The 12,079-nt window shown below is 32.1% G+C and overlaps 1 protein-coding gene across 1 annotated transcript; it reads left to right on the top strand.

The window, feature by feature from the left end:
• The first annotated feature begins 4,151 nt into the window (after window positions 1-4,151).
• Window positions 4,152-6,232, top strand: LOC149481048 (clavesin-2-like). Its single transcript, XM_089705720.1, has one exon. The coding sequence runs from the start codon at window positions 4,254-4,256 to the stop codon at window positions 5,241-5,243; it is 990 nt and encodes a 329-aa protein (XP_089561846.1). The 5' UTR covers window positions 4,152-4,253; the 3' UTR covers window positions 5,244-6,232.
• The last annotated feature ends 5,847 nt before the right edge of the window (window positions 6,233-12,079 follow it).

Below are 12,079 nucleotides of genomic sequence, written 5' to 3'. Positions count from 1 at the left end.
AATTTTAAAATGAATTCTAAAAATATTTGAGTAATATTATAATATGTATTAACTTAATTTGATACTTCTTTGTAACAGTTTATTATTACTACTTACTAACTATTATTATAGCTACGATGTTCGTGTTTAATTCACTAATTAATTTAGTTCTTCATTAATAAACGTGGCACGTGCACGTGATCTTTATCATTTCCGTGGAAAATTAAAAGGAAATAAAACATATCCACATACAGATGTTTTATTGTTATTTTAAAGAAACAATTTCGGGAACAGAAAATGTTTTTATGCCGAAATATCAGGATAGTTTCATAAAGACCATCCCTTAAAAAATAATATTATTAGCCTCATCCTAATAAAAACCATAAATATAAATAGAGTACCTAGGATTAGTTTTGTACTTACATGTGTAAGTTTCTTAAAAGTAAGCCAATTCAAGCCTTTAGAATCTTATTTATTTATTTAGCCTAATAATTGCAGGCTATAGGTACATAAATCGAATAAAGTTTATCAACAAAGTATAAAACACATAAACCTTAATACTACCTATATCTCGAATATTTAATAGGTAAGTAATAGAATTTTGTTGGTTTTATAATACATATTTAACGTAGTCACTACATAGTATAAAACGGTTTTATAATACATATTTAACGTAGTCACTACATAGTAGGTATAAAACGGTTTTATAATACATATTTAACGTAGTCACTACATAGTATAAAACGGTTTTATAATACATATTTAACGTAGTCACTACATAGTATAAAACGGTTTTATAATACATATTTAACGTAGTCACTACATAGTATAAAACAGTTTTATAATACATATTTAACGTAGTCACTACATAGTATAAAACGGTTTTATAATACATATTTAACGTAGTCACTACATAGTATAAAACGGTTTTATAATACATATTTAACGTAGTCACTACATAGTATAAAACGGTTTTATAATACATATTTAACGTAGTCACTACATAGTATAAAACGGTTTTATAATACATATTTAACGTAGTCACTACATAGTATAAAACGGTTTTATAATACATATTTAACGTAGTCACTACATAGTATAAAACGGTTTTATAATACATATTTAACGTAGTCACTACATAGTAGGTATAAAACGGTTTTATAATACATATTTAACGTAGTCACTACATAGTATAAAACGGTTTTATAATACATATTTAACGTAGTCACTACATAGTATAAAACGGTTTTATAATACATATTTAACGTAGTCACTACATAGTATAAAACGGTTTTATAATACATATTTAACGTAGTCACTACATAGTAGGTATAAAACGGTTTTATAATACATATTTAACGTAGTCACTACATAGTATAAAACGGTTTTATAATACATATTTAACGTAGTCACTACATAGTATAAAACGGTTTTATAATACATATTTAACGTAGTCACTACATAGTAGGTATAAAACGGTTTTATAATACATATTTAACGTAGTCACTACATAGTAGGTATAAAACGGTTTTATAATACATATTTAACGTAGTCACTACATAGTATAAAACGGTTTTATAATACATATTTAACGTAGTCACTACATAGTATAAAACGGTTTTATAATACATATTTAACGTAGTCACTACATAGTATAAAACAAAGTCGCTTACTCTGTGCCTATGTCCCTTTTAAACTACGCAACGGATTTTGATGCGGTTTTTTTTAAAGATAGAGTGATTCAAGAGGAAGGTTTTAGTATATAATTTATTATGTTTTAACTTTTAGATAAAGCGGGCGAAGCCGCGGGCGGTAAGCTAGTTTAAAATATACAGAAATATCAGCGATTAACATTCCTACTAGTTACAGGCCATGATAAAAGTCAAAAAGTGCATGGATTATTCATAGATAGGATATCATGTGTGGTATCAAGTACCAGGTCTTATCACAATATATCAGAGATATTGATTGATGATGCATGACGTTATCAGTTTTTACTCGAGGTGACAATGTTGGAAAATTCAAAATACGTTACCTTTTTCAACTGGTTAGCTGGTTCTCTCGATTTAAAATTTTCTCTAAAAATTATCCGAAGAAAACCCTAATTTTATTTCCTAAAACTCCTTAATTTATTCTAGGTAAATTAAACTCGTTCTCCGAGAGTCGAGGCATAATTTACAATAATTGTTTTTTAAATTGTCACGTCCTGTGTTGATTATTTACAATTGGGCTATCACAAAAGTTTACTTATTAGAAAGCCAATCTCTTCCATGAAATGTATTGAATGGTTAGTCATATTTTCTATTACACAACTTAGAAAAACCTGCTACGTATGCAGCTACACGAAGAGGCAATCTTCGGATCTCAAGACGTGCAGTGAGTCTATTTTTAATCGACCAATGCGGACCTAGTCACTGTTTGACTGCAGGGCAACGACCATGCAATGCAATGCCTGTTAATTTTTAAAAGTCATTGGCCCTAATAGTGATACAATTACAAGCGCATCAAGGAAAATCCGAACTAGGTATATGTTTATTTTCCCATTGCATACTCAAAATGATAATTTAACAAGTAATATGAAAGGTGAAATTAAAATAACAGTAGAATCAGATTGAAATCAATTGAATGGATTCAAATCATATTTCTTGCGTGTCATTGCTGTTATTTTTTGTTAAATGCTTTTTTTATTCAAATGTAAAAGTTCCACCAATTTGCGACAGTCCCGTTTACCGTTTTATTGGCCAGCACTTTAAACAAAATTTCCAATGAACATTATATTTGTAACTGAACTGAAGGAAAGTACGGACGATAATAACTGTCCGTGAAAACAAAGACATCCTTTGCAAAGAGAAAGCTAACCCAAAGGAATATGATTTAGTTCCATAGAGAGTAGAGACGTTGCGCCGTTGAAATCTTTCTTGAGGCGTGACGTGTTTAATAATATAATAAATAACGAAAATATAAACTGCATGCTCTACATTTATTCTTCATCACATACATTATTTTTTAAACAGAAAGTAAGAGTCTAAACTACTTAGTTTATTATGTAAAAGATGTTTACTGATATGCGCTGTTGCCATTGTACATAATATGATTGATATGATAATATAGAATTAGCATGTATGTTTATCGTGTGATGCATATTATAATATACTCTATGTTAAAAAGTACATGAATCTATTTGAATGTATTTGTATAAAACTATAAATATTTAAATAATTAATAAAAGAGCCAAAAGGCACTTTCAATGCTGCACGTGTAATTAGTATTGACTAATGAGTAACCAGTTACGGTTACGATAAAGTGAACAAAGCGCGGACGTTATACATTTTTCGGGCATCCGTACGTAACATAATATAAGGCTTCGAAGTACGAAGCGCATCTCGTTCCAACATATACTCGTCCCTTACGCACGCGCAGCCGACGTCATCGTGAACCAGCCAGCCAATTGACCGGTATACCGTCAACCTTCAGTTTTTCTTTATTTATAACTCGCTTCGACTGGGTAAGTTAGGCCACGTTTGTAGTGAGCCAGTTACTTGATCAGTTAATAGATAAGATATCATCGGTGTGATTAGTAATGTATGGGAGTATATGACACCATATATTAAAAAATAAGGGTTATAAAATTAATATTAATCAAATAGTGTACGGGTATTGCATTTTCTCCAAATTTTATCAATAAAACTAAAATTATTTATCATAATCTATAATTATGTTATCTTAATGGTGTGTTAATGCGGTCCACACATACCATGTTCCAAATACTAACGTAATTAAAACTATTTAAAAATGTTGCAACTCGCTGCGTATTTTGTTTTTCACAATCAGAATTTTACTTTGTGTTTATTTTATAAAGATACAGTTTAATCGGTTTTCATAACGTTGGCCCCAATTTTTTTATCACAATTTATATCTTAACTGAATAAACAAAACAATGATCACATAGTATGAATTTTTCCTAAGAATTCATTATATTAGAATAAACTCTTCATCTTCTTCTTAAAATGACAATTTTCTTACATAATGCATGTTGCTGAGTCATAGGATGATGCCTTCTCATGTTTCAAAAGAGGATGAAACGTGAAGCGGACTAACTGGCTCCAGTAACTGGTTCGAATGCGTAAACGTAGCATAGTGCGGTTTAATGAACGCCTAGCAATGGCGGCGGCGTGCCGAACGAGCACGGCGCACAGTCGGCCTCGAGCTACAGGCGGCGCGCGCGCAACGTACCGCAACATCGGTGAAAGGACGCATGACTCACAACACCAGACATGAACGAGTACGCCGAATACGATTGGAGGCTGCACCAGATGCAAAATGAACGACTTTGTGATATATCCAGGAAACGCCTCACCGACGGCGACAGACAGCGTGCCCTAGATGGCCTCAAAGACTCAGTCGATTCGAGTCTTAACCTAGCCCTTCGAGATAAAAGTCGATGCCAAGATGACGACTTTTTGCGGCGATTCCTATACGCGAGGAAACACGATGTTCAACAGAGTTTCGAGTTACTAGTGCGTTATCACCAATATCGTCGAGAACACCCCGAACTGTGGGCGCAGGCTGATGGAGGCGTGCTGCGGGCGCTGGCCGACGGTTTGCCGGGTGTTCTTGCCCAACGTGACCGAAGGGGACGCTGTGTTCTACTTATGTTCGCTTCAAACTGGACTCCCCACGCTTGCCCATTACTTTCCGTCTTTAGAGCTTTGTTATTAACATTGGAACGGACGCTCGTCGAAATACAAAACCAAGCCAACGGCTATGTTATTATTGTTGACTGGACCGAGTTCACGTTCAAACAATCATGTAGTTTGCAAGCTAAAACGTTGAAGATGATGATCGATTGTCTTCAAGATTGTATGCCAGTGAGATTCAAAAGTATACATTTTATTGGACAACCTTGGTATGTGGAGACCGCGCTGGCTGTTGTTAAACCGTACCTGAAGGCGAAAACGAGAGAGAGGATAGTTCTTCATGGAAATAATTTGTCAACACTGCACGATTCTTTGCCCCTAGATATACTCCCGGCTGAACTAGGAGGGGAAGGACCATCTTATAATTCGGAACTATGGTTGCAACAGTTTTGTCGGTTTGAAAATATAGAAACGCCAGCTGCGCAAGTGTCAACGACAGCTCCGAAAGACAGCGACGTTCCAGCGGCAAAAGTGGATAAGGCATATAAACAAAAAGACAATGGAAACTTTTCATTTCATGGGAGTGAAAAAAGTGCAAAGTCAGAGTTACTACGCGATAAAGATTGACTATAATACAACCCACCTCGTTACTTGGTTCCAGTGGACAATTGTGCATCTCACTGGGGCGTATCGCCCCATACTGGTGCTACGCGTGTGCCTATTGTGATATGAAGTGTTTTATTTCGTTAATGAGCCTAGCTATTAAGAGGACGTAATCACAATCCGACGTTAAGTTTAGTGTGCTTATATTATTTTAAATGGTTTGAGAACGTGTGATATATAAAATGATATCGCTTTGGAACATGATCAAATTAAAATTTGGCTTCGCTTCACGGTTATTTATGATATGAGTCAAGCGAATGAAATGCTTCTTTGTAGGTGGTTAGATAGAGTCATCCCCTGAGCGAGACGGCGTAATGGAGTGCATGTAACGGTTTAGAGTTCTCGTTATAAGCCATTTGTTCGGCTGACGATGTTTCGTGCACCGATATGACTTGCATATTTTATGCACTCGTGTTTATAACAATATTTAACTCTACAAATTAATTCATTGTATCTATTTATTTATCCACTAATCGTAGATGTAGGTGAAAAATCTCATTATGTTATCAATGTATGTAATAGGGTTAAAATAATAATTAAGTAGGTAGTTAGGTAGGATTCGCTTTTACAATTCTGTGAGGCTTTGCGCATTTATTAATGTTAAGATTTGGCATCTTTAAATGTGAGGATAAAACAATATTTGTTTAAAGCAGTATTACGTTTCTATCTCCTTATTAATACAAATTTAAATGGAGTACCGTTGTTTGCTCTCATTTCATAACAAAATGCAGAATTGTATGCTCTCTCACATTAAGTCGTTACTTTAAACCGTCCATTGTACACAAATATATCATAGTAGACGTTTTTATGAATAAAACTGTAAAACGGACTTATCTTTTATTTGCTCTTGTTTGATATTTTATTTGTTTGACCAAAATACTCATTGTGATGTGTAAATAAATATTGAAAAAAATGTTAAATGTTATAACTTCAATAAACTTTCTATATTTGGACACTTGTATTTTATTTTTTGGTATCTATCTACTCAAGAGAAGTGAAGAGAAACCTCGATAATAGGCATGACGAAAGATTTTGAAAACCTCTTCCATAATGTGTGTACACGTTTATTAAACAAGAAAAACCGTATATTTCGCTAATATACTTAAATTTAACGAAGATAAAAGCCATTTTTCAAAAAATATTTATTACCTGTGCCAAAACAGCTCACAGGTGTCATGGCGTAGGCGTGACGTCACTATTACGTAAATACGTAATTATCTGTATGCATAGCGAAGCAAAATTAAACAAATATTTAATTATTAAGTATTATAGAATCTTATTTCAAAGTTTATAAGTGGTTGCATTATTGCAATGTGAATCTACATAAAAATAATACCCAAAAAAAGTATTAAAGAGAAAATAATATGAAATGATTGTATAAATTGAACGGAGAGAAACCCGAACCACATATTCGTGAATTCACAATTATATTTCTGTTCTGAGTCGATAAAGCATACGTTAAAAAATAGAAAATAAATAAAAATGCGTATTCTCAACATATTCATACCAACAAAATATACCTGACGCGAAGCTGTTTACATAGACGTGACGTCACGCGTGTTTCAGTCAAGATGGCCGACTGCAGAATTTCTATGTTTTATTTTATTGATAATCTCATTAATCTTAATGTTTTTACTATTTCTAAGTGACTATTTTTAATTTATTTATTATAAATTTTCCCTTAAAAACACTAATTCGATCATTTATGGATACTGTCGTCATGCCTATTATCTTTGACATAATATTAATCAAGTATCATCAGTCATGATGAGGTAAATAGGTACTAAATAGGTACTTAGGAATATACCTATATAATAGCTATGGCATTTGCACTGGAAAATATTTAAATATAAAATATGATAAGGGTTATTAAAATGGGCGTATTACCCGTGGTCCCCTCGCTATGTCCCCCTGTGGGTCTACGGGTAATATTTTTTCCCCGTGGACCCACTGCTATAGAATGATATGACAGTGGCTCTACGGGCACTGGGAATAAAAGTACTTTTTACCCGTGGTCCCCCGCTACCATGCTTTGACCATTATAGAAACAGGATTATTATATTATGAATTATCTACACTTCCCGGACCCCGGTTTATGTCCTGCGTAATTATTTCGATTTACAGTTAGTTTCGAATAGTTTCAGTTGCGGATATCAGATTTACCTTAAAAAGTTAAATCTAAGTATATTAAGTAATATTGTGAAGTTGAAAATTTATTTTCCAAACTGCAATGATGATCCGCTAACAGACTACATAATTTAAAGAATTCTGCTGAAATGATGTGATGTTGATGAAAAGAAATGATTAAAGTTAAAACTAAAAAGTAAGTTAGAAATTAGAAAAATTATATTTTATCCAAGGTTAGATTACATAATATTAATGTGCTGAGGGACAGATAACAAATGCAATAAGGGTAGATGTTATTAAAGTATTACCTACCTATTAAATTTTATGTTTTTTTCATAGTTAAAAATTTGAACGGCATTTTAGTTGCAGTTTTATGATCAACATAATGCAAATTATCCTAATCATCTAGAAACACCGCGTTCCGCACAAAAGAGCGTTGTTTTTTATAAAACGCTTATGTAACAGTTACCTTGTAATCTGATACGTACTTATAACGTTCCATTAGATAAACGACTATCCCTAATATCTTTTTCTAAATCTCATATTTAAATGGATTTCAGAGTTTAAGATTTCTCAATGTCAAACTCACAGGTCAAACTAATTAACTGATTTTTTATTTTTACTACTGTACAGTAGGTACTCATATCTACAAAACACTCAAAATATATTTTAAAGTTTTCCGTTGGTGACTAATACTGAAATATTATTACATATTTGTCGCTTATTCTCAACCTGTTTATCTGTGAACGATATTAGCATGCAGAATTGATAACATCTCATCATCTCAAAAAAAAAAAAGAATTATACGGTATACCTATACAATCAACATAATAGTTTTGGTATTTCATATCACTAAAATAAAGTAATTCATAATTAATTAATTATATATTATTACGAGTCAAGCTGGTTTAACTATATTTTGGATAGCACGTTTAATATTTAGGTATGTAATATAAAATATCGAAAAATGCTACGAGGTCGAATGATATTATTACCTTCACTTAACATTATAATAACATTTTTGTTTTGTTTCAATAATACCTACAAAGGCACAAGAAGTTTTCATAATTTAAAACCACGTATAATTTAACAATAACGCAAAAGTAAATGAGTTACCTTAAAAAAAAGTATTTAAGATTCAAGTTGTAAACTGTTAAGCGATATTTTTTTTGAACAAACCATTTCTAGCTCTATCTATGCCATGAATATATTAAAACACATGACGTTATTCTATTGTATTACAAATAATGATTGAGTTGTATTTTATTATGATCGCAAATGGCAGCCAGTTTATGATGCGCTGGTCTAGACAATGGACAACGAGTGTTGCGAGCACACGCGGAAATAGGGCTGCTACTTCTCGTTGTTATACATGGCGAAAACGCAACCCTATGAAAATTTTGGCCTTTCTTAGATATTCGTTTTTAATTTCTTGCGGCTGTTGAAGATAGATAGGGCTATTTTTTCAATATTTGTGATGAAATTGTTCCACATTCAACACATGCATAAAACATTCCCAAGACAATTATGGAACTATAATATCAGTTATATTTTTTGGGTTTCTTTTTTACATTCTGATCGTTTACAACAACTTTTATAATGTACTCTTGGTTCAACCCTATATGCAAGCCATGTGAGTCACGAGGCGCGTTTCCGTTGTCCATCACAACGGAAGGAGTGTACTCGTATTGCCACCTAATATTTTAATCCACGATACAAACGTGTAATGAATCGCTTTCTTGTGTAATTCAAAACCTTATTGGAAAATCGATTTCGCATCTGACTCTACTGGTTTTACAGGATATTAATAATTTTATCATAATCTAAAACAGTTCAACAGTTCAAAACCTACATATGGTATTATACTGATTATTATTTATTTTCCGTCAAGATATCTCAACGTTATGTCAATTAAAATATTAATACAGTAATAAATATTCAAGCAATAGCGTACTTTAATCGGACCATCCTGTAGCTCGTCATTATAATATTCTTATTCGTATAATAACACACAAGGTAGTGATTGATAGTATAATATGACAGATAGTGCGATTTGAATTGATAAAATAGGTATATATGTACTTATATAGGTATGTATCATATTATAGAGTGCCAATGATAAGGTATAATTTCGGTTAAATATAAAGTACCTACCTAGCAGATTAAAAATTGTGTTAAAACTTATATAATAAATATCGCCAACTATCAAACAATTTTAGATTTATCAACAATTATAACTTCAAAAACTAATAATAAAAAAATATCAATAAATGAAAGCTCCTTAACACTGTTCTCATTTCTGAATGAACTAATACCTAATATACTTAATGTTAGCATTATTGGACATTTAATAACTGGATCAACATCATCTTGACACAAGCTCAACAAAGTTTGTTCTTCATTAGGCCATGATAACAATGTCTGTGTTGACACATTCATATTGTAAGTTGAATTAGTCCGTAGTTACTATTAATAAAAAAAAAGAAATAAGGCGACATTTTACAGCTTAAATTTCTAGCAGCATACACTTGAGAAAAATTCAAAGAAAATCGGTTCAGCTTATTTTGATTGATTAGTTAACAAAAACATCGATTTTTCTTAATTTATTTAGATGTCCACAAGTACCTACATTGTTTTAGAAAAAATGAAGGCATTGCAGTATAATAATATTTTTGCTACATACTGTAAACAATTTTATATGAGGTTCCACTCTACAAAGTATCTAATCTCAGGGACTGATATCCAAAACTATCTTGCGTAAGGACTGATTGTGGTTTGCGGCTTTACATGATCTCTGATTTCGAAATTACCACAAAACGGTCCGGTGTTAATCTGAAATATCAGTCCTTTGTAGATCTATTATGTTACAAGAATAACAACATTGTATACCTATTATAAAAATATAAGAACAAATGACCAAAACAAACTTATAATTGATATTGTAATTATGCAAAGTCTTAAGTACCTATATAGTCTGAATTTTACATATTAAAATAATGAAAAATTTGGATATATTTGCAAACTATCTTCTTATATTTTAATTTGTAAACAATAAGGTATAATTTAACGATGTTGTGCAGTGAATTCTAGAAACTCCATGAAAGTGAAACCGGACAAGTCGTCTTAACATTGAGGTGAACGAATATAATATGAAAATTACATAAATGATAAAATAATCATTAAATATGCAATAACATATAAAAGAATTAACTTTTAGAGCGTAAAATCCAACGTAATTTTTTTGAAATACTTAACAAATAAGAGAATCACGAATAGGTATATAGGTGTTTACTTATTGTTCGACAACCTTCAAATGTTATAGCAAGTTCAAAGTACAGAAATAATAATAAACTGTCTTAAATATTAAATGCGCTTTATTGGTCGTGGTTCAAGGTGGTTACGTGACAGTTTTGTCGAAGGTGTTCTGAGAAATAAGGACAATAACACAATATATACACGTATATTAAACACGAGGCGGTATATTGCATGCGCGACATATGGTCAGGCATGGGTCAGGCTCTGGTCATTTACCACTGTCCACTGATCTCGATGGTGTCAATTTTAAGTCTAACTAATCAATAAATTAATATAAAGTAGAAACTAGTCGGATGAAATCTGTTTTTTTTCCTTTTTCAATATATAGTTAGAAAACTTCGAATTTGACAAAGATGGTTCGTTTTATTTTTAGGTAGGACAGCTAAAATAAATGCAATTGGTAGTTTGTAAACACATTAACTGATAAGATTTATTTAACATAATATAATATTAGTTTTAAATAAATAGAAGACTTTTGTGAATGCAAAGTGTGATTCATTTTATTTCTGGCAATAAAAATTACTACATCTCTAGATAGTAAGCATCTAAATTCTAAGGTAAGCATTGTCTACGATAAGATATTATGTTCAACATTTTATTTTCTTGCCTGTCATCATTTTACGTCAGGGAGGTATGAACCATGTAAAATAACACTGTAGATAAATCGTGATATAGGTAGTATCAATTTGTCACAAGAAACATCCACTTCGCGTGATGTTACTCCAAGTGATCGATGTATAAATTAAACAATTAGATCAAATAAATTATCTAAGACCGCCGCGCTCCCACGCGTGTAGCAGTTCAACGCTCGGTGGTGCGTAAACTCTTAAATATGCCATTGTCTTCATTTTACTAAACCAAAACAAACCAAAACTCAGACGTGATAACATCTGATGTGATATGATATTTTAATTTCACTTTCAATCTCTTGTCTCTTGTTCTAATTAATAAAAATAAAATGACTTATACATGGTAAAATATTGTAAAATTCTAATATTTAAATAAATAATGTAGGGGGAGTCCGGGAGACTTGCCCAGGTGGGAGAGTTGAACCACTTTCAATAACTTTTTAAATTAGGCGTCAAATTACGCCAAGTGGCAAACAAATGAACGCGCATAATTCGCCAATCACAAGCAATTCGAAATTTTGAGTGAGAACAGACGCGTTCGACCGTGAGTTACGAAAAAGTGTTTTCATCGTCGCGGAGTGAATTTTTTTGGATCTGTTGTTTTAATTGCTATGCACGCATTTATGAAGGTATGTATCAAACACCTACGTTATTGCATTACTAGATTATCATATTTTGTCGTACGTTCAGTGTTGTTCTCCAGGTGATAGTGGATTTGTTGGAAAAAAT

Source organism: Colias philodice, chromosome 17 (assembly GCF_061535455.1).
Source record: "Colias philodice isolate Cphi_HAF_F1 chromosome 17, ilColPhil1 Martin Lab GWU primary, whole genome shotgun sequence".
NCBI classification, from domain to species: domain Eukaryota; kingdom Metazoa; phylum Arthropoda; class Insecta; order Lepidoptera; family Pieridae; genus Colias; species Colias philodice.
This window is presented reverse-complemented; position numbering and strand designations above follow the sequence as displayed.